The sequence below is a fragment of the Sarcophilus harrisii genome, chromosome 2 (genome assembly GCF_902635505.1).
Source record: "Sarcophilus harrisii chromosome 2, mSarHar1.11, whole genome shotgun sequence".
NCBI classification, from domain to species: Eukaryota; Metazoa; Chordata; class Mammalia; order Dasyuromorphia; family Dasyuridae; genus Sarcophilus; species Sarcophilus harrisii.
In genome coordinates this window covers 418,953,337-418,977,533 of record NC_045427.1, presented here as the reverse complement: position 1 = coordinate 418,977,533, position 24,197 = coordinate 418,953,337, and the positions used below count along the sequence as shown (strand labels likewise).

General features: G+C 35.9%; 1 protein-coding gene across 1 annotated transcript in view; it reads right to left on the bottom strand.

Annotated features, from left to right (window-relative positions):
- Positions 1-11,611: 11,611 nt before the first annotated feature.
- GFPT2 (glutamine-fructose-6-phosphate transaminase 2) overlaps positions 11,612-24,197 on the bottom strand; it is a 53,487-nt gene continuing 40,901 nt past the window's right edge. The window contains exons 11-19 of the mRNA XM_003756910.4: positions 23,895-23,990; positions 23,697-23,794; positions 23,327-23,447; positions 22,314-22,471; positions 21,754-21,868; positions 21,011-21,138; positions 14,376-14,543; positions 12,956-13,117; positions 11,612-12,521 (exon numbers count right to left, since the gene is read on the bottom strand). Of these exons, the coding sequence (XP_003756958.1) occupies positions 12,477-12,521; positions 12,956-13,117; positions 14,376-14,543; positions 21,011-21,138; positions 21,754-21,868; positions 22,314-22,471; positions 23,327-23,447; positions 23,697-23,794; positions 23,895-23,990 (1,091 nt within the window). The 3' untranslated portion in view covers positions 11,612-12,476. The remainder of the gene's footprint in view (positions 12,522-12,955; positions 13,118-14,375; positions 14,544-21,010; positions 21,139-21,753; positions 21,869-22,313; positions 22,472-23,326; positions 23,448-23,696; positions 23,795-23,894; positions 23,991-24,197) is intronic.

The window sequence follows — 24,197 nt, the reverse complement described above, 5'->3', positions numbered from 1 at the left end:
CCGCAGTGGGTACGAGCTCGAAGCTGGGAGCGGAGCTCAGGCCCTTCCGCTCATGGCTCCGTCTTCAGCCGCCGCCGGGGCCCAGCTCGCCAGACCGACGGTCACCCCGACCAATCACTGAGCGAGAAGCGAAGCCAGGCGCAGCCAATCCTGAGAGGGGGCGGGGCTACGGAGCCAGGGCTGCCGGGAGGGCAGCCTCGGGCCGGAGGTGTGGCTGCACGGAGCCGGGGAGGCTGCTACCGACAGACCTCTGCTCTCAGGTGTTCCAGACGCCGCTTGGGAGAGTGGGCTTCGATCCGATCGCCTTCGAAGCACAGAGAGGGCAAGCGATGCTCCCAGCGTCATCCAGCCTAGTGTGGGAAGAGGTAGGCGCCAGAACCGAGTTGTCCCGTCCGCTCGGAGAGAGTTCATTCATCCGGCGGGTCCTGATGAATCACCTGTCAGAGAGAGGATGCTGCTGTGCCCTCTCCGCGCTGCTCCCAGAGCTCACGGGCCCTCTCTGTGCAGAGATGATAGGCGGTCAGTGCGGGCGGCGCCCGGCGCGATGGGGTTCGCCCTGAGCCGGTCGCCCGGGTGTCGTCTGCCCCTACGGACGCGTGCTGCATGCGGGACTCGTACGGACTTGTTTTCAGCCCGAGCCGCTCCTGCACTCCATTAGCCCGGCACCACCGCCAGCTGCCAATCAGGTGTGAGTTATGTGTCCTTTAAGCATCCTGCAATAACACGTCCGAAGCAGAACTATTGTTCTTCCTCCCCATCCCACCCGTTTTCTCAGTTTCCTCCTTTCTGTTGACAGCCTCCCTCTTCTCCCAGACGTCTAGATCTTCCATCTTGAAATTGCCTCCTACTATTCTTTTTTTTATAAATCTAATTAAATTTTCAAATTATTCTTCCCACTTTCCTTCCTCCCACCCTTTGGTGTGCCCCTGTTTTCCCTGTCTCTTCTGAAGTATCACTATTCTCCTAAACACGTGAGTCTTCAATCTCAAAATCCTCTACTCTTCTTTTTAAAATACATAAATTTTATTTTATTTTCACATCTTCATTTTCTCCCCGTCTCCCTCCCCCGATTGAAAAAGCAAGAAAAACAAAACTCTTGTTACAAGCAGGTATAATCAAGCAAAATAAATTCCTCACATTGACCATGTTAAAAACAAGTTTCAGTCTGTTTTCTGTCAGGAGACTGGTATCATGTTTCATCTTGAATCCTTTGGAATTTCATTGTGTTGAACAGAGTTACTACATCTTTCAACGTTTTTTTGTCTGTATAATATCCTGTTATTGGATAAATTATCTCCTTTTTTATGCTCACTTTACTCTGTATCAGTTCATACAAATTTTGCATTCTTTACTCTTTAATCTCATCCTCACTGCTTATACCTAAAAAGTTGCCAAATCTTGTTTAATAAAGTTCCCAAATCTCTCAAAATCTATTTCCTTTTATCTACTCTCACAGCTACTTCCCTGGTTCAGACCTTTATCATTTCTAGCCTCTGCTAATGCAATTATCTTTTAATTGGACTCATGCTTCCAGTCTCTCCTCTCTTTAATGCATCCTCCACATAGATGTGAATCTAATATTACTAAAATTATAATAGCTAGCTTTTATATAGGACTTCCTATGTGCCAGAGCTCTTATATGCTAAATACAAGTATTATCTCATTTTATCCTAAAAACAGGGAGTTATGTGCAATTATTATCTTGCATTTTATAGATGAAGACACTGAGCAAACAGAGGTGAAGTGATTTACCCCAAGCTATACAGCTGGTAAGTGTCTGAGGCTGGATTCAAATTCAGGCCTCACTGACTTGACTCTATTCTACTACTGGCTTCCTGTTGCTTCTGGATGAAATTTAGATCCCTCTGTTTGGCTTTTTAAAATCCTTTGCAGTCTGGCTTCAACCTTACTGACCAGACTTACTATTCATTATTTCCCTATCTCTATGTTTCAGTCAGAATGGCCTATTTCTTGTTCCCATACGGGATATTTCGTTTCCCTCAGATTATCCTTCTGCTTAGACTATTCTTCATGCCTATAATGCATTCTTTCCTCACCTCTGCCCCAAAGAATCTCTGGCATCCTTCAATCCTGCTCAAGTGTTATCTCCTAATTACTAGAGCCTATGAATCCCTGTGAATACTTTGTAACTAATGTTATATTTGCCTTTTTATGTGCACATTCTTTCTTAACCAATAGAATATAAGCTCTTTGAAGGCCGAGATTGCTTCTTTTATGTTTGTGAAGCTGGAGAGCTCTGGCGCAGTGCTTGGCACAAAGTAGGCACTTAATATTGCTGAATGAGCAAATGAACAAACAACTGAAGAGCATTTTACTTGCGGCAATTAGCTTGAGATGCATAATAATAAAATAGCTGACACTTTGAGGCATATAAAGTTCTTTACATGTGTTATTTTTTGATCTTCACAACTATTCTGTGAGATTGGTATGACCTCTCCTATTTTGCATGTAAGGAAACTGAGGCTTTGCTTATGTTTATATGATCTTACAGTTAATGACTGGGATAAGAGTCAATCATAAGTCTTTCTGCCTCTAAGACCAGACTTTATCTATTACCCCAACACTGCTCCACTAATTAAATCAGAGCAGTCAGTAAGTAATCCATTTGGACAAGTAGAACTCTTGTGAAGGAGACAGTTGGAACAAGAATGGAGAGGGTTTAGTTAGTTAGTCTTTCAAAGAGAAGTGCTAACTTGACCTTTGAAAAATAGGCATGAAAGTTGAGGTTAAAAACAATTTTCAGGCCAAGAAATTAAAGACATTTCTAATTATATGGGAAAAAAATGTTCTGCATCACTATTGAGTAGAGAAATGCATTTTAAGACAACTCTGAAGTACCACTTCATATGTCTCAAAATGACTAAGATGACAGGAAAATATAATCATAAATATTAGAGGGGATGTGGGAAAACTGGAACAGGAATACATTGTTGGTGGAGTTGTGAACTGATCCAAAAAGTCTGAAGAGCAATTGTAACTATATCCAAAGGGCTATAAAATTGTCTATACGCTTTGATCCAGCAGTGTCTCTGTTGTTTGTATCCCAAAGAGATCATAAAAGAAGGGAAAAAGGCAAATGTTGTAAAGTCAAGGTTTTTTGATTCACTCCTACAAAATGACACACACACACAATTCTCCAAATAGATTTAATTTTTAAAATACTTAAAGAGTAGGCAAGAACATATCAGTTTTACAGAGGCAATATCTTAAGCAACTTAAAATGATAATCAATACAGCAAAGCAAAGAGAGAGATAAGTATAGTTATAGAAAACATCACTAACCCAGGGGACTGACAACTCTAGAATCAGCAGCTGGGGAACCAGGGGCAGTCAGTTGAGTTCCAATTGAGAAAATTCCCAGGTAGAGCATCCTCTCCATGTGTGACACTCCAACTAGGTAACTACTTTCTCTGTTAAATAGTCTGAGAACAAAGAAGGCATTCTTCCTGAAGGTGTTGGCAAATACTAGTCATAAGGCTCTGAAGGTGGGAGACAACTTGCCCATGACCTCAGAGAACAGTATGCCCCCAGGGAGTCCTTAGGTAGTTAATCATGGTCATCCTTGAAAGTCTGGCAGCATCTCACAAGGATGTTCCTTCACGTTCTCAAAACCATCTGCTCTCTGATTATACTGAAAGTCAATTATAGTTTAGGGGTTAGTTATAGTTCAGGTTGTACTTTATAGATGTATGGGGCCTAGGTTTGAATATAGACTTATTGAGTCTAGGTTTGAATAATCCTATCACAGGATTTCTCTAATCTGAAAGGATGTGCAAAAATGTTTGTGGCAGCCCTTTTTGTAGTGGCAAGGAACTGGAAATTGAATGAATACCCATCAGTTGGGGAATGGCTGAATAAGTTAGGATATATGAATGTAATAGAATATTATTGTTCTGTAATTTCAGATTTCAGAAAAGCCTGGAAAAGACTTACATGAACTGACGTTGAGTGAAGTGAGCAGAACCAAGAGAACGTCGTATACAGCAACAACCAAGATTATGTGATAATCAACTATGATGGCCTTGCTTTTTTTTTTTTCCCACAATGAGGTAATTCAGATAAATTCCAATAGACCTGTGATGGAGAAGAGTCATTTGCATACAGAAAAAGGAGTATGGGGACTGGATGTGGATCATAACATAGTATTTTCACCTTTCTTCTTCTTGTTTGTTTGCTTTTTTTCTTATTTTCTTCTTTCACCTTTTGTTCTGATTTTTCTTGTGTAGCATGACAAATATGGAAATAATGTTGAAAATTATATTTGCATGTTTTAGAAACATAAAATACTATTGGGAAAAAAAGGAAATTGAGGTTGATAAATGAGCTATTAACATGCACATTAATCACTAACTGTAAAGTCTGGTATTGAATTAAGGAGAAAGACTAAGTCATCAAGGAAGATAGGAGAGTGCCTTAGAGTAAAGCTACTTAAATGTGGGGTCATATAAATGAATGTGGGGGTCATGAAACTATTATGATTTTTTTATCAGTAAACATTTGATTTGTTGACCTATTCCATATACCTGAAGCGGGTTGGGGTCCCTTTAAGAAACTATATTTCCTATTAATTGTGATTCCTTTCAGATTCCCATCCCCTCCTGGCTGAGGCATATCCTCCCCAGACAAGTTGTCTTTCCAGGATGTCAGAGCCTTTGATTCAATTACAAATCCTGGTCAGAAAGCATCCCTTTGAATTCCAATAGGAGATCCTGGCTCTCCCAGCCCCCACTAGGTCTGAGTCAACTTGGGCTGTCTCAGCCCCCACTAGGACATTCAATATAAAAGAGCCAAACTAAAATCTTCTCCTTGTAGAGGTTCCAAACATGCCAGCTATGCCATGCCATGCCAAGGAGCCTCTGTTCACTGAAATAATATTCTTTTCCAGTGCCACCCTCTCTTTACCCTCACCTATTTCCCTAACCAGACTTTATGCCTCTCTGTCAGGATTTCTAATCTAATTTCCCTGTCCCCATAATAAACTTCTTTTATCAATCTAGGTTTTCGAGTCTGTAAATTCCTTTACAGAGAATCTCTGCACCACCAAAAGGGAGTCCCCAAAACTCCCTACCCTTGTGCTGAATCCCAAGGGGTTGCAGGGGAGCCAAACCTCTCCCTTTGGTTCCCTGAACCTACCACCTGACCTTATCATTTAACTCCCTGACCACCAGAAACCCTAATCTCATTTTGGTTCCCTAAATCTAAACCTTTATCATACCTATCCATCTGGTGTTGAGTAAAAATTTCTTGGGTGAAAAGGAGTCTCAAGTGGAAAAAAGTTTAAGAACGCCCGCTATAGAAAGATATTTGACTTAGAATTGACTGATCCCGACCTGGTTTCCAATTACCAGGCCAATGAATTGCCTGGAGCTGACCAGTTCACTCTGGTTTCAGATTATTTTGTAAACCTCCCAAAATCTCTCCTCCACAGATTTCCAAGCTTTCTTTATGGACTTTTGCATGGTACATAAAACAAATTATTTGGTGAAACTGTAAGATACCTAACTCTCACTTCTGTAGCCTAGTCATTCTTCTGTCTTTTGTATTTTATATAAGCTCTGTTCCCAGCACCCTGTGTGGGTACTCCAACACTTGCTGTGTGGTACCATGGGCTGCAACTCCTTTGCTCCTATTAAAAACCTCCATTTTATTGATGCCATACATTTAATAAATGTTTATTTCCTTCCAGTTCCCCCAAAAGGAAGTCAAGATCTTTGAAAGATGAGAGTCAAGGGCACAAAGAAGGGGAACACTGGAACTTTTCAAAAGTTTTAAATTTAGGAGGCCACAGAAATTCAAACAAAAACATCTTTATGTGCATATATTGGATTGTAATAAAGAAAGATGCTGAGACAGCAAAGAGAAGGAAGCTAAGGTGTTTGAAGTCTGATCACTTGGGCAGAGAGAAAAAGAAGGAGTGGCAGGAAACTGGATTTCTACTTAAGTCCTTTGAGACTACAGCTGTGCTTAGTTTCTGTTTGCATTTCAACTTTGGCAGGAACCTGCTAATTATGGATCAAAGCATCAAGTGGCCTCCTGGAGTAACAGAAAAGTCCAATGCAGAAAAAAGTATCTCCTAGGAACTACTGGCAGTTAAGTTCCTCAAAAAGCAAATAGGCCTCCAAAACTAGCATTAAAAACATTTGAGAAAACTGGTTAATAAGAACCCTTTGACATTTCAAAGGGGCTTAATACATAACTACCTTATTTCAGCTTTTTAGCAACATTGTAAGATAGATTCTAGTTATTATCCCCATTTTATAGACAAGGAAACTGAGACTCAGAGAGTTTGCAAGTTGTCTATGATCTAGCATCAAGATTCAAACAGGACTATCTTGAATCCCTCTCAAAATCTCAGATATGGGAGGTATGGCAAGCATGGATATTTTTATGGTGAACTACAGAAAATTTTGCACAAAATATATAGTAGTTTCCCAGCTTAAGATCAATTGCTTTCCAGGTTATTAGGAATAATAAAATGTTCTTTAAAAGAATAGAAATGAAAGGAGATGGTTATCAAGAGGATTTGGTGAAATCAACCAATATCAGAAGCTGAAGAGATGTCAAAGGAGATGAGGATTAAGAAAAAGCCCTCAAGTTTGGCAGTGGATAATGTTACTTAGTGATTTATGGATAATCTTGATGAGAATAGTTGCAGCATCTTAGTGGAACTAGAAAACAGATAACAAAAAGCTGAAAAGTGAATTAGAGATAAAGCAGAGGTAATTGAAAGGGAAAACAATTGTTTGAGAAGATGAAAAGGTTATGAAATTATGAGTAAGAAACTGTATAAGTTTCAGAAAAGAAATACAGATTTCGGAACTGAATAATTTGTAAACAAAGTTATGTCTGTGAATGAGCATTCATTAAGATGTAGAAATTGTGCAAGATGTGGAACACCCAAACAGAATATCCTGAGTTTGAATCACAGAACAGAAAAGCTTTTTTAGTTAATTGATCCTTTAGTCTTATGAAAAAGGCTCTATTGCTTCTTTTTATCCTATCTCCTAATCCCGCCCCTTGTCCCTGTCCATCTTGTCATTGCCTGACCAGATTGGCTCACAATCTCCCAGGAAAAGCTAACTAATCAGTTCAAATGGATCCTGATCCATCATTATCATAATTATTTATAATTTCTGTAGTCCAATGAAGTGGAGAATTCCCAATCCCTTATTATGCGCACCCCTATACCATGTTTAAAAATATCCAATGGGGAGAGAATGGTGTGTGTCTTCCTATAGAGACATCTGGAAAATGGAGGCCTTAACACAGAACTCTTCTGGTAGAAGTAATACTTGGGCTGAGGAAACTACACCATTGACCATCTCTCACAAAGTAACTCAGAGATATCTATTGAGGACCAGGAAAAATATTTTCATTGAATACATATAAATCTAATCAGACAGACAAAATGGAAAATGAAATACTTCAGAAGGGAGGTGTTGAGTTCTTCCTAGTTGAAGACTTCATCAGACCTGTCATTTCATTGTGGAGACAAACTGATAATAACTATGATCATTCACAGAAAAAGGAATTGTTTTGGAGATTACAGATGTTGTCCAGGAAGAACAAAATTCAGAAGTGACTTACACTTTGATGCCTAATTATCTTCATGATTTCATTTTACTATTTGTTACTTCATTGTGGTTTTTTTTTTTGTTTACTTCATTGTTACTATTTGTAGAGGGCCACAGATAGTGGGGGAACTCTGGGTAAGGTATAAGACCTTTTAGCCCAGAAAAAACCCACTGACAATGTCTGGTTTGGCTCCCCATTTCCCTTGGTGTTTACACCTTTTCCTGAGAAGTCAAGGAGGCATGACCACCTGTGTTCTACTTGAAGCAAAGGATACTTACATTAGGTTGCTTATAGTTAGCACTTACTCAGTGTGATTGATGAGACAATGGTTCTCTTAGAGCACACATACTAGTGTGTTGTAATGATGTAAACATACTGAGGTAGTTAAGGGCTGAGAAGACTGGAAATAGACACACTCTCCATCTTCGACCATCCTGGTAGCTCTCCTGCCTCCTTCACTCCTCCAAATGCTGGTCCTGATATCCTCCAGAAAGCTAGTCCAGACATTACACACCTCTATCCCTCAATTAACATGGTATCTAACACCTTTATCAGCAGAGCATTATCAGAAGTTTTCCAATCCAAATGGATTGGAATCCCTCCTTCCAATCCTGCCCAGCTTTGGAAGGTTTTCACTTGGAAATCATCTTCCAGTTTGAGCCAAGTCCCTGAAAAAAAATTACCCTTTATCTCCAGCCCTACCCCTCCTTGTCAGCAGGTTTCTTCTGTGCTAAAGGGTCTTATACCTCACCCAGAGTCCCCCACTATTTGCAGCCCTATACAACCATTCCTATTAGTTCTGTGTTATTAACAAATTTGATGAATCTGCCACCTATGCCCTTATATTAATAAAAATGTTTAATAGTCAAGTACAGGACCCTGTGGCATTCCACTGGAGACATTACTTCCATATTACCAATGAATCATTAACATCTACTCTTCCAGGCTAACCTTTTAATTAGTTCTCAATCCATTTGATTGCATTATAATATAATCCATAACTTTATGCCATTTCCACAAGATTAGTATGAGATAAGTTGTAAAACTCATTGAAGTCTAGATAAACAATTTCCCCAGCATCCCTCATAATCTAATAGGTCTGTTAAACAACTAGCGTCTACGCTCCGACTATGTACCCGATACTTTGGTAAGTGATGGGAATACAAAGAACGAACAATAACAATAAAAAATAAACAAAAATCCAGTCCTGGCTTTCAAAGAGCTCGTCTAATAATGGAGCGAACGTGAAAACATCTAAATACAAGTAAGATATATTCAGGATAAATTGGGGACTGGGAAAGGCTTCTTGCAGAAAGTAGGACTTTGGCTGATACATAAAGTAAGCCACAAAACTAGGCAGAGATAGGAAAAAGAGTATTCCAGGCAAGGATACTCAATGAAAATGTTTAAAGCTGGGAAATAGAGTATAGTGTACTAGAAAGAATAGAGAGGCTATTTCTTTTTAAATAATATTTTATTTTTCCAAATACAAACAAAGATAGTTTTCAACATTAACCTTTGCAAAACTTGTGTTCCAAATTTTTTTAACCTCTATCCCTCTCCAAGATAGTAAGCAAGATGGGTTAAACATGTGTAGTTCTTCTAAACATATTTCCATATTCGTCAAGAGTATATTTTTCCCTTCTTACTGAAATTGTTCCCATATGTGTTTTTAGAATTTTATTCTTGGCCATATACCACCTCTCCTAGGCTGATTTCTTAAAATATTTTATTCCATGAAAGAGCCTACCTATATTCCCACTAAACTCTTTGACAATATGCTTTCCTAGATTTTATAGCACATCAAATTGACCAAATTTCCTTTTTTTCCTCTCACAAAATGTAAGATAAAATGGTTACTTTCCTCAGGTTTTCCATCATCTTTTGATTTTGTTTCTAATCTGGCACATACTTTACTAACCTTTGTTATGTATATTCCAGGTATTGTAATCTGTGATTCAAAAATCTATACTCCATTTTTAGACAGATTGAAAGATTAGGTGGTTGTGACCAGAGTGAAATTTCAAGTTCTGGATCAGTCATCAAGCACTGATTGAGCACCTGCTATGTGTGGACACTCTTGCATATATGGTTTAGGGATAACAATCCAGAAAATTTACAGCCTGTATTTGTTTTGCTACTCTCTATTGTGAGCTTGACACATCTGCTTCAAAAATATCATTCTGGCAGTTGTGTAAGAGTGAGCTGTAGAAAGGAGAGACTGAATGTGGGGAGACAATCAGAAGTGTGTTGTAGTTGTCTAGGTGAGAAATGATTATGGCCTGGACTAAGATGGTAGTAGTGTCAGAGAGAGAAGGGGACAGATACTAGTCTTAAGGCAGTAGAATTGATAAAATTGGCAACTGATTAGATGTGTGAGTGTGAAACACTAGAAATAACTCTGACGTTGCTTCTGAGGGGGCAGTACAATTTTGTGATATGAAATCCAAAATGTCACTATGTAGGCATGTAGTTGAAACAGAATGGAGAACACTGAGAATGAGGAAGTTAAGAAAGTAGTGATATCAAAAAATATTTACTGACCCCTGAGAATGATAGCAGAGATAAGATGGAATGGAAGAATGAAAGCTTTAGGTATTAAAGTTATTAAGGAAGTTGGGAGAATGAAATGGAAATTCATAAATAAAAACAATTAGTTTAGATAGAGAATGCTATAAATTAACTACATGGGTATTGAAATAAGAGGAAGAGATGAGTTCATCTACCTTCTACTTAGCTCTGAAAATCAGGGATAATGTAAGCAGTAGCTTTCATTGGAGAGGGCTACACCTCAGGGAATGATTAGATTTTATTTAAAATGAAGTAAAATTAATGTTGTTTCAGAAATTCTCTAACAGCTTTTAACTTCTGAAATCACAATCTCCTGGTGTCTCCCCAACTTTTTTCCAACTTCCATTTGTGTGTTGTCTTCCTCTATTACATTGTAAACTCCTCAACGACAGGGGTTATCTTTTTTTTCCCTTCTTATTTGTATCCCCAATACCTAGCATAGTGCCTGGCACATAGTAGATACTTAATGTTTATTCAATTATTCAATTGGGAGTTCAATTTACTGTCCATGTTAGGTGCTTGTTCCAGATAGGTGTACCACTGATATACTGATTAAATGAACTGGTTGTTCCACTTTATGCCAAGAATTGGATAACAGGTATTTTTCATACTTTTAGCTTTTTTCTTATAGTATGATCTCTCTTAAGTACTCATGGATTTTCTCAAGGTGGCCCTATAATGTTATGGAGCTTAATGCAGTCAGTATAACATTCATAAACAGGTATACTTGGGGTATCTACAGGGAATATCTCTCTTTGTTGTATATAATTATTTTTATATGATGTTTTAGAGAAAAATTATTTTTAGAATTTCATTTAACCCAGCTATTTTTCATTTTTGATAACAGTAACACTCTCTTGCCCATTAATTGGACCTGTGCTACATGACTTGCACAACGAAAAGAAATGGATCTTATATAAGATGAAACCTATATACAAATGATTATACTAGCTTTTGCTAACATTGCTGCAGTTTTTATGCTTCTGTTTAGCTAGAATGATGCCCAATGTATCAAATTAGAGACAACCTCAGGTTTCATTCCTACTAGCAAAACAACTTGATTTAAATTTTGGTTACTTTAAAAATCATGCAGATCTGGTTTTTGAATTTGAATAGCTAACGTATAGAGATATAGAGAAATGGTTGGAATTCCCCCTGGTAATAAGTGAGCTGACCAATAACTAATGTGGGATCCCAGTGATATGGATATATACTCACTATACTGTAATGCCCAGGTTATGCCTTACATCTTTGCAATCAGTTTTGTGTAAATTATAAAACTGAAAAAATTTCTCATTTTTATATTAGGACTATCCACAGTTCAAGAGCAACATTTTATTAGAGAGGTTTCTAGGGAAGGGGGCCTATTCAGATCCCAAAGATGTTGGATACATTCATTATTCTAAGAGTACAAAAGGAACCAGGTAAAAGACTACACAAGAAAAAAATTGCAATATTTTTATTTTGATTGCATAGTGATTTAATTATACAGTCTTATAAATAGAGATCAAAGTATCCTGCTTGAAATTATCCTCCAGAAGGAGTTTAATTTCAAGCAGCTTTAAAAATGAACCAAAACATTGCTTTGGTTTTAGGAGAGCTATTGTTAGATAAAACTGAAGTTTGAGAGCTTAAGGAAATTCAGCCATAGGTGAGAGGGGAAATTGCCAAAGAATTACCAGAGATATGAGGGCTTTGCAATGGTGTGAGAAGCATTAGAGATCTAGGTGAAGAAAGTAGGAAGGGAAGCAAAGTGACACTTTTCCATTCAAAGTTATGCTGTGAATTACACCTGTAATGGATTGGGATCACAAACAGACAAAGCCCTGGTCCACATTCAGGATTTACAGGCTGGGCATTACCACTGCTATAGACAAGCAAAATACTAAAAAAATAACTTAGAAGCTATACAACTGTAGTTATAAATATTTTATCTTTTAAAACTAAAGTGTTGGCTTAAAAAAAATGTTCACAGTTACTCTGAAGAGAGCTGTATACATACATACATATATATATATTGCACAGTAGTAGAAAATTTCATCCTGTATACCATATGTAAACAATGATTTTCCTTCTCCTTTGGCAATTCCAGGACATCTAGAAACAGTATTTGCTATAAGCAAAAGCACTTGGGTACAAGGCACATTGAGAGCTTTTAAAGCTGCAATTAAACATTGTACTCTAGAATGCATTCTCTTTCCAGTTTATCTTCTCATTCTATTGACAGGCGTGTAACCTACAAACCTTTGAGTTTGTAGAGCTTTGTAATACTTGGATGGAAAATGCAAATCCCCCAAAATCTCATGTTCTTATTCCACAGTTACAGATTTAGCCAGGTTTCTAGGAAAGTCCACCTAGAATGAGAAATCACAGGATCTCAGTATACAATATATTATAGCAATCTACTCTACATATTAGCATGCCAGAAAGTGATAGAAAGTACATTAATAATCTTCTCTTATGACCTATAAATATAAAGAAAATTCTGTCTAATACCACAAATCCTACTTAATGTAAGAGACTGTCAGTTGAGTACTTTTTCTCTTCATAGAGCAAGGTTTATATCCTAAAGTACAGGTGCTTAAAATCCATTACTATATAGATTTCTATGCCAAGTGTGTCTTTGAAAAACCAGAGAAGAGCTTTTTCATTCAAGCTGAATACTCTGACTTTAATGTATCACTTTTATAAGTAGCCCATTTCCTCTCTGTCTGAAGAGAAAGGCATTAACAAGTGCCCTCATCCTTACTGCCCTAATTGGGAAAATCTAAGAATAGATTAGACTTACATCATATCCTCTGAGAACAGCCAGGTGGAATGAAAGGAGTTGTAAAGGAATAACACTCAAGACTCCTTGGAGACAGTCAACTGTATGTGGCAGTTCAATAGTTTTATATGCATACTTTGGGCTCTCCGTATCATCTTTTGAACATAATATAATTGGTCGACCCTAAAACAAATACAAATGAAAACATGAATACCTTTTTTCTATTAGCAGCAGACACCCTAAACATAGAATACCTTTCTCTTTTGTGTTGTTTCTCCCATTACAATGTAAGCTTCTTGAGATCAGGGACAGTTTTGCTTTCATATTTGTATTCCCAGAGCTTAAGATAATAATTAGCACATAGTAAGCATTTAATATTCTTCCTCCCTCCCTCTCCTTTCCTCCTCCTTTTCCTTCCTTTCTCCTTCTCTCTTTTCTTGCCTTCCTTCCTTTCTCCTTCCCTCTTTTCTTGCCTTCCTTCCTTTCTCCTTCCCTCTTTTCTTGCCTTCCTTCCTTTCTCCTTCCCTCTTTTCTTGCCTTCCTTCCTTTCTCCTTCCCTCTTTTCTTGCCTTCTTTCCTTTCTCCTTCCCTCTTTTCTTGCCTTCTTTCCTTTCTCCTGCCCTCTTTTCCTCCCTTCCTATTTCTTTTAAGTTAAGTTTGGCATGGCTGTCACTAAGTTTTCCCCAGTGCTTTTATTTATGACTAAAGTGATCAGATGTCTTCTAATGAGTCGGAATTTCTTGGATTTCAATTTCCTGTCTTTCCTGAAATGTCTTCAAAATGTCCTTTACTACCACATTTAGCTCCTCATTAGGCTTCTCACCTTCCTTTACACCTATCTTCTTTCCTCTAGTCCAAGTTCCTCATTTTACAAAGAAAGATGTGGGTCAGAGAAAAGACTAGTTCAGAGTCACTGAGATCTGAACCAGATCCTGACACCAATTTCAGTTTTCTCACTCAGAACTCATGCATCTTTCCACAAGAGCCATATTTACTTGCTAGAATCTAACCTTTCTATTACTTTTATGTCTATGGAAATTTTGTAGTTTGGCCTCTTTCCTCTGTTCATACAAATTTCCAAAACTGAGACTTAACTGGGAGAAATTCCTTTACCTAGACATTCTTCATCCTGCGTGTCTAGAATTGGTAAAACTGTGTTCATGCGTTATCAGCAAACTATATAATTATTTATTAACAAAACCACATCATAGTGCCACATTGTCATCAAACTAATTCTTTTCTATGACCCTGACAGATTGTGTCCTATCCCTAACCAATCATTCCCCAAATATATGGTATTATTCTAATACAGAGTCATAGGAAGGTATATAAATGGTTCATTGCAGCCCATGTCAAAACAAGTGAGCATTAGCAAGGCCCATATTCCCATGTGAAAGAAAGAACAAAAATATACCCAATTTTTAGTAGAATCTGTAATTACCTGGCGTGCAGTGATCTGCTGCAGGGCATTCTGACATTTAATGAAGCAAGGGTCTTTCATGATGACCATGATAACTGGCATGTGCTTATCTATTAGGGCCAAAGGTCCATGTTTCAGCTCTCCTGCTAAGATGCCTTCTGAGTGCATATATGTGATCTCTTTGATTTTCTATTAAGTGAATATAAAAGAAAAAATGAAAATATTTCAATTAGCTATTTGTCAAATATTTCCTTTGTTCCAAACACCAATAATTTAAAAGCATGAACTGTTATCTCAAATTAGTTTAACATATTGCTACTTTAAACAACCCCAATTCTTTCCGTAAAGCAAATTTCTTGTTGTAGGATGTGATTATTTTTATTCCACTTCTAACCTCATATTATTTTTTTAAATCACTTCAAAGTATATATTATCTTGTTTTTAATTACCAATAAAGTTGGGTCATTTAATTAAGGAGCATTAGAAAATATTCCTCAAATTCTCCTTTTAGAAATATTTAATGAATTGTTTACAGATTATTGGTTAGATTAAATGGATTAAATCATTAAATAGCAAATTCATGTAATTAACAGAATAATTTTCTTGAACATACAGACAACTGAAGCATTGTAAGGAACATAAAAAGCACTTCAGAAAGTCCATTGATAATATACAAGGGGTTCTTAATCTTTCAGAAATGTAAATGTGGCAAATTAGAGAAGCAAGAAGAAACTGTTTTTCAGACCAATGGCTATAGCCGAAGAGTTCATAGTCAAAGAAGGAATAGAGATAATAAAAGAAGATCAAATGGACAATTTTGATTATATAACATTTGAAAATGTTGCAGAAATGAAACCAATTGAGCAAAAATTTAAAGGAAAACAGATCAATGGGGAAAATATTTGTAATAAATTCCTCAGATAAGGTTCACATTTTCAAGATATAGAAGGAATTGGTTCAAATGTATAAGCATAAGAGGATTCCTTACTTGATAAATGATCAAAAGATTTCAAAAGACAGTTTTCTAAGAAAGAAACTCAAACTATCAATAGCCATATCAAGAAATGTTCCATATCACTAACAACTAGAGAAATACAAATTAAAGCTAGCCTATCATATTCATCTAGATTGGCAAAATTGACAAAAAAAAAAAGGAAAATTGCAAATGTTGGGGGAATGGCAAAAAACAAACAAACAAACAAAAACAACACACTGATATATCGTCCTGGGACTGAATTGGCATAATCATTATGGAAAGCAATTTGGAACTCTGTCTCCAGAATTGCTAAACTGTGCAAAACCTTTTGACTCAGTGATACTACCACAAATCTTCTAAAACCCAAAGGCAACAAAAAAGGAAGAATATTCATATGCACAAAAATATTTTATAATGCTTTATATTTTACAATCTTTTTGATAGCAAAGAACTGGGAATGAAGCAGAAGTGCTCATCAATTAAGGAATGACTGAATAAATTATGGTATGGGAATAGAATAGAATAATATTATGCTGTAAGAAATGAGGTACAGAATTTTTTTGGAGTAATCTGGAAGGTTTGTATGGATTGGTGCAGGGAAAAGTAAGCAGAACAAATATACAATTTATACAATAACAACATTGTAAAGACAAACAACTTTGAAAGAATAAAGAACTCTGATCAACACAATGATCAAACACAGATAAAAGAGGTGGTTTTATTAAATAAATAAAGACAAGAAAGATCTTATGCAATATTGCAATGTTTATGATTAGTATTTGCAAAAAGATCACCTTGAAAATAATTGTAGTTTCTCTATCAATGTTTGTTAGGCAAGTTATCATAGAGAAATTTTATTAAGAACTTAAGATCCTCCAAAATCAAATCAATATATACCATGATACTGAGTGAGTTCAATATAAAGATGAGAGTAGTTGAGGACGGTTAAAAATATATTGGTCCAGGAACAAAGAATGAAAGAGACTAAGACTTGAGAATTCCATTGACGCCTCACTCATATAATTTCCCAGTTGGTCAGTCTGCTCAGTTCTCAAAATCTCTTTTTCCACTCTATCTTAGTTACACACAGAGAGTCATACTTACTCTTGATATTGCCATTAGATATAAATATTCCACTAACGGGGGGAAGGAAAGAGGGAACCAAATAAGTATCTATAAGGCCTACTATGTGTCGGGCCCTGTGGTAAGTGCTTTTCATGAATATTATCTCATTTGATCCTGATCTTATTTGAACCCTGTGAAGTAGGAATTCTCTCTTTTATAATAGAATAAACTGAGGCAACAACTGGTAATTCTGAGGCTGGATTTGAAGTTGGTAACTTCCAAATCCCTTTATCCAATTATAATCCTTCTCATCCTTATATATCCCTCTTTATTTCCTTAATATATTTCTCTATATTTCCTTACTATTTCCTCATCTCTGATGATGAGGTGATCTCATGCTTTGAAATGTGCCTATTCATCTTAAATAAATTGCTGTCATTCTCAATATCACACTCCATGATTTAATCTCTCCCCAATAAACAGCTTCTTCCCTACTGTCTAAAAATATTCCTGTTCTACCTAACTCTTTAAAAACTCTCTATTAGTTTTCCATTCCCCACTAATGTTATAATCTCTCCACCCCTTTTCATCTAAACTTAAAAAAGCTACTTCTGTACTTGGTGTCTTCCTTCCTTTTTGCCTTGCAGATAAAAAGACACTTCCCAATAAACATTTCTTTATTCAGAGAGTTTCCTTGTTTGTCTAATTGAAAATTCTTTTGTTACTTTTCAGAGAGATTATGAAGTCCCTGGTAACCTCTCCCAGAAGTCTTCTTAGTCTGTCTTAGCTGGGAAAGATAGGAAAACAATGGGCTAATGATTTGCTTTAGGGAAAAGTAGAAATGCCTATGACCTAAAGATGATCTAAGGCCAAATTCATCTTAGGGTGAATTTGAAGAAACATCGAGTTGATTTCATAATGTACCCTCAGGCAAAAAGAAATACAATTTATAGGATACTTGATCATGTTGCCTTGTGTGCAGATAACAAGGAAGATAATTGTTATTTATGTAACAGAATTTGTTGCAAAAGAGAAAATAAAAAATTTAATGAGATCCTCCAAACTCAGCCAACAGATATTCTACTTCTCCAAGTTCAGTGAAAGTGAGCTCTGGGGAATGTGGCAAAAATTAGGTTGAAAAATATGGTTTGAGATCAAGAAATAGAGAATGTCAAAGACCTAAAAGTCTCATATATGTATGATCATGAATATTTTTTAAAAATCAGAATGTAATGAAAATTGTATATATCATATTATATAGAATTTTCATATCTTAATATATCTTTGTATTTTTGCATATCATGTTACACAAAAAATTAATATATAAGGATAGAAAAAGAGTAATTGTTAACAATTATTTTAGTATCAGCTGTAAAATCATTGATTTATTAATAACTAGTTATTTGCTGATAAGTAAATAACAAATTAGAAGGATAATAATAAGGTAAATTGGATGCTCCAACATAGTAGCTTCAACAGGAAACATATAGTTGACTTTGAAAATTGGGAAATGGATGGAAGTTAAAATATTGATTCCATCAATGGATATAGTGTTAGGCCAGTAGTTAGGTATCCTGAATTCAAGTCTGGTCTCAAATATATAAAATCTGTGTGACCATGGGTGAGTTACATAATCTCTGTGTCTTTCTTCAACTATTAAATGGGCATCATGATAGCACCTCTCTCATAGGGTTGTTCTGAGAATCAAATGAGATAATATTTGTAGTAAAAAGTGCTCAGCACAGTGCCTGGGCACATAGTAGGTATTATATAACTGCTTATTCTCCCTATTTTCCTCCATTCTATTTCTAAGAAAAGTTTAACTGATAATTTTACCTTATTTCCAAGTCCAATTTTTCTTGTGCAGCAAAATAACTATGGATATGTGTACATACATTGTATTTAACATGTATTGGTCTACCTTCCAGCTAGGGGAGGGGATGGGGGTAAGAAGGGGAAAAGTTGGAACAGAAGGTTTTGCAAGGATCAATGCTGAAAAATTACTCATGCATATTTCTTGTAAATAAAAAGCTATACTAAAAAATAATAATGACAAATAAAAGTTTAACCGACACAAAATAATCACCAAATTTAGGAAGCAAAACAAGAATTAATCCACACTAGCCAGCAAACACAATCTCCTTGCCAAGCAGGAGGCCAAAGAGAATCTAACTTAGGATACAAACTCATAAAGAAATGGAAAAGACACTTAGGAAGATGAACTTGGGAACAGAAGCTAGACCTGACCAAACACAGGCAAAAGTTCATAAGATGCTCAAATTTTGAAGATATTTTAAAAATAGGGAGATACTTCTTTCCTTACTATCCTTACGTTAAATAGTAGTGATTTTAACAAAAAAAAAAAAAAAATGGCCATAAGACTTCAACCATCAACTTTAATATGTTTTCTTATTTAAAAAAAAATCTTAATGCATTCATTGAGGGTAATTTTGATCTAAATATGAGGAGAACAGACAGATTTTTATGAACTGAATTTGCTGTAGATAACCATATTCCTTATAGTCATGTCTAGGTAAAATTGAATGTAGCCTCAAAACTTTAGGAGATTACCCTGAAACTCAGCAGAATTGTCAGTCATAGGATCCTACCATGTCCACTATTCATAAAAAAAAAAATATAATAATAAAATTCGGTCTTGAAAATTCTCCTCAAACAGGGTGACCATGAATGTGAAAATAACATGAGATTGACAGATATAATATGTAAATTTTTTCAGTTGAAACATTATCTAGTGAAGTACAAAGAGAGAAATGCTAGTCAAAGGGGGTTGTTTCCATAATGAAAGATGTTTTATTTAGGGTTCAGTTGTTATTTTTCAGTCCTTTCAGATCTGTCTGAGTCTTCATGACCTCACTTGGGATTTTCTTGGTAAAGATATTGGAGTGATTGCCATTTCCTTCTCCAGCTCATTTTATAGATAAGGAAATTGAGGCAAATAAGGTTAAATGATTTGCTTAGAGTCACACAGCTACTTAGTGTCTGAGGCTAGATTTCAATTCATGAAGTTGAGTCTTCCTGACTCTAGATCTGGTACTTTATCCACTGTACCACCTAGCTATCCAAGGGGTTTAAACAAAAAAAGATTCTATTCATGGTAAGTGTCTCTAAATGTACAGATAGTATTGTGTTAATCACACTTAACTCTGTAATAGTACTCTCTCCCCTAAGTAAAATGCAGCATAATGCACAAGAAATTAAATGAACCATTGACACTGAAAAAATTAAGTGTAAGAATAATACATATTGCACAAACAGTGAAATGCGGGTGGATATTACTAATTTAGGACATGCATTTGTAGATAGACAATAATCTGCTTTCAGAATTGAGCAGGAGGTGAAAAATCAGGCTACATCATTTGAATTAGGGCATTTGAGAACTGTGTCAGGCTTTCAATGATTCCAGACTGTTCAAGGATGCAAAAACTGCTCTCTTTAACACTAATATTGTTTCAGTGATGCTAAATGGCAAAATATCATGTAATAAACAATCTCAATTAGATTAAAATTACAAGTAACCTAAAGGATGATGGATATATAGCTAGTAGGTATGTCTACATTTTGGCATTTTACCTAAAAAGTGGCATAAAACTGAGGGAAAGAAAGTAGGTCAGTCATGTAGTAGGAATGAGAAATGACAAGCTGGACTTCCAAGTGCCACATCAATACCCTTGAGATGATAAATAACCCAATGAAGGTTGCTTCTAAGTTGGATAAATCTTTTATGGATGACTTTGGGAAATAAAAGATTAACAATCATGCTACTCACTACCTCTGTGATCTTGAATAAATCATTTAACCTTTTTGCCTCCATTTTCTCATCTATCAAAAGTAGCAGTTTGAACTAGAGGACCTCTGGGTCTCATCCAGTTCCAAATCAGTGATCTTAGGGCATGGAAGAGTTTGTGTTCAGCTTTGGAATATTAATATAAAGAATACAAAGTATTAATCCATATATATAATTTGTATGTAGTCTGTATAGTGCCTGATATACAATAGATGCATAATAAATGTGGACAAGAGATTCCCAGAATTTCCGCACACAGTCCCATAGCTTATATGGAGAAGTATGGCATATAGCAGTCCCAAGAACTTACATCTATCATTTACCAACCCAGTTAAGTATTTGGAGAATTGTTTTTTTAAAATTTGACTCAGTTTTCCATATGTATATATATATATATATTAAATTTTAATAGCTTTTTATTTACAAGTTATATGCATGGGTAATTTTACAGCATTGACAATTGCCAAACCTTTTGTTCCAATTTTTCCCCTCCTTCCCCCACTCCCTCCCCTAGATGACAGGATGACCAATAGATGTTAAATATATTAGAGGATAAATTAAGTATTTGGAGAATTTTTAAAGATAACATCAAATGAGGGGGTTGACCCAAAATAATAATTCTAGGGTAAGAAGGCATAGGGGGATTTGCATTTTTAATAACATCAGGTGCCTCAGCACTTCAGATACCAGAAAATAACCCCAAAGGAGTCGTTGGAACAGTTATTCAATAAATATTAAATAGAACAATGTATCATACTAAAACATCTATGTGTACAGTAAAGAAAAACACCTGGAATCAAAAAGACCTACCAAAGCTCCTTCCAGGCAAGTTGCATAGTTATACCCACGGCCCATCACCAAAAGGGATCTTTGCTTATAAAGTTCAAGAGCCAAGTCGTGTATCTTCTCATCCAAAGACAAAACTTCTTTAATCATCTCTAAAGTAGCAGAGAAAAGGAAACACTATTATCCATATTTCTTTAGATATTGCTAATGAAAAGTTGTGATATATTTGAAATTGTAAAGAAATAAATGATGACATTAGTCTTTTTTAAAAATTTAATTTCAAATGTAATTTAGGTTCACAGTAGAAAAATTCTGCCTGTTAAACTAAAATTTGTCATGACAGATCTGGGATTTATATTAACAAAGTGATTTCCTTATTATATTTAGCAATTTTGGAGTATATAATATAAAAATATTACTTCAAATGAAATTTCAGATGTGGTTTTCACCTAAAGAGAATTAAATTTTAAAATAAACCCATTTCCTCCTGCCTTATAATGGAAAGAAAACCCTCATCCTCTGTCCAAATCTTGCTTTACCCCTATTCTGGACTAGGACACAGCTCTTCTAGTAGTCTTAATGTGAGCCTAGTTCTAGCTGTACATGGCCAGAGATGGGGCTGGGATGTAAAACAGAAAACACATTCACTTGTCAGATAATAGGGACATACCAGCAAACTTCCCATATTCCCACTAGTTGTCTATTTTTCAAAGTTGTTTCCAATTCTGTCTGGAAATATTTTTAGGTTTTAAAAATAACTAACATACCAGGTAAACATCTCAATCCATTGATGATTTCTTGTCTCCTGCTTTGCAATGAAATTCGATCTTCAGACATCATCAGGCCAAACATTACTAAGGAGATGAACTGACTGGTATAAGCCTGTAGATAATAGTGATACCAACTTACATTTGTATAGTGATTTTATAGTTAATTGCTTTCACACATATTATCCCAATTTTTGTCTCCAAAACTACTTTCTGAAATAAACAGAATTAGATATCATATCCACCTTACAGATGAGGAAAAATTGTCCCAGGTGGGAGAATTCACTTGCCTGAGGTCATATAGCAGAGCTAGAATTGAAATCTAGACTTTCCAATCTCCTAGTTCAGTTTTTTTTTTTTAACTACTATAGAATGGTTTCCAAAAAAGGGGTATTCAAGTAACAATCCATTCTCAAAGTATAAAATTTAAGTGTGGTTAATGATGGCAACTGTTAATACAAATTAGTCATTTCATTTAGGCTGCCTTTCTGTCTCAGTCTTTGATTGATTGGAAAATGATACCAAAGGCAGATACAAAAACTGCAATGAACAGAAATTACCTTTGTGCTTGCCACACCAATTTCAGGTCCTGCATTGATATGCACACCACAGTCAGTCTCTCTGGATATGGAACTCCCCACTGTATTTGTAACACCAACTGTTAGAGCTCGGCGATCCTTGCAGTAACGCAGGGCCATAATTGTATCGGCAGTTTCACCTACAAAGAATGCACATTTCACATATATTAACTTAAACTATTTTTTATTCTATGTGCCTCTTGCATGAAATTTACTTTGATTCAATGCAATGTTTCTGTATATATGGAAATGAAAACATTCATTCCCTGAGATTATTTCCAATTTATCCAAAGTATAAAAACCAAGAATTCCTAGAATAAAGTTCAAGGACAAACTACAGTCAGTCACATATGTAAAAGAGTATCCTTTTCTTGATATAGACCTTATCTATGTACAGTTTCTTCCTTTCAAAGACAAGGAAAAAGAGGCACATACTAGAAACTAGGAAAGAGTTACTAACTTCTGGGTACAAAGTTATTATAGAGGCAGATCCTGGAAGTTAACCAGAGGTGACTTCCCAGTCCATTATTCTTTCTATAATACTACTCTATCTCTCACTCCTCCTAACAAGAGATGACTGCAAGAAGAATGTTTAGTACCCACTTACCTGACCCTTAAGCTTGGAGACTCTGCAAGTATCTGGCCTCATCATGAAAGACTGAGTATTTACTTAGTCATAAAGTAGTGATCCTATGGACCAAATCCTTTACTAAGCTACACACACTCATTCGAAGCAGATGTTCTGTATTATACAATGTAGACTCACCCAAGAGAAGTTTGAAAGAGGAAATAAAAAATTCTCCATTTTAAAGTTCTACATGGTTTATGTATATGTGCACATATGCACACATGTACACGTGTTTTCATATGATTCAGAGCCAAAAAAACCCTAAAAACTAAACACTAAAGTGGCCAAAGCCAATATTTGGGAGCTACTTGTGTTTAAATAAAAAAACCCATAATGAACAAATGAAGACACTGACAATAATACTCACCTGACTGGCTTATAAAAAAGCAAACATCATCCCTGAACACAGGTGTATTTCTGTCCAGAAAGTCACTAGCAAGTTCAACCATCACAGGTAACTCTGTCAGTTCTTCTAGCACCTGCCGTGTCTAAAAGTAAAAATAAAGTGTTAACCTCAAGAATTGTAACTAACCGATAGAAAAGCAGTTCTACTTTTAATGCAAAATCTGATTTTAAAAAATAATTTCGTTGCTATGTCAGTATTGTTCTGATTTCACTTAAGTGATTTAATTTTGCAATGATGTACCAAGGGAGTATATGGAAGGAAATGTACTTTGCATTGTGTAATGAGAATCCCATATCAAATCTTAAAAGAAACTCAGGGAATAATTACTTACAGCAACAGCAGCATGATAACTAGTTCCACAGCCAATGATGATTAGTCGTCTGCATCTTCTTATTTCTTTTAAATGATCTTTCAAGCCACCTAACAAAACTATAGAATATGAAAATCAGTGTCAGTTCTCTTACTTAAATGAACATGTTCAGTATTGAAGGTTAAGGGTATAATGTTCATTATAAATTATCAGGATCACCTGTGTTTGTCTCAAAGTTTACTCGACCCCTCATGGTATTGAAAACGGATTCAGGTTGCTCAAAGATTTCCTTCTGCATAAAGGCACTGAAGTTACCTATGTAAACAAACAGGGTTAGTGTTAAATGAGTTAATTTGTCCTAGTTTTAATATTATCAGAAAAGACATCTTTACTTTGATGTCGATGACAAAGGGGATTGACAACTTAATACCCTAATTGGGACAAAAAGAGTGAAGAAAAATATTCCAAGAAATCTACACCTATTTAAGTACAAAGTGATCATGCTATAGAAAAATGAAACAA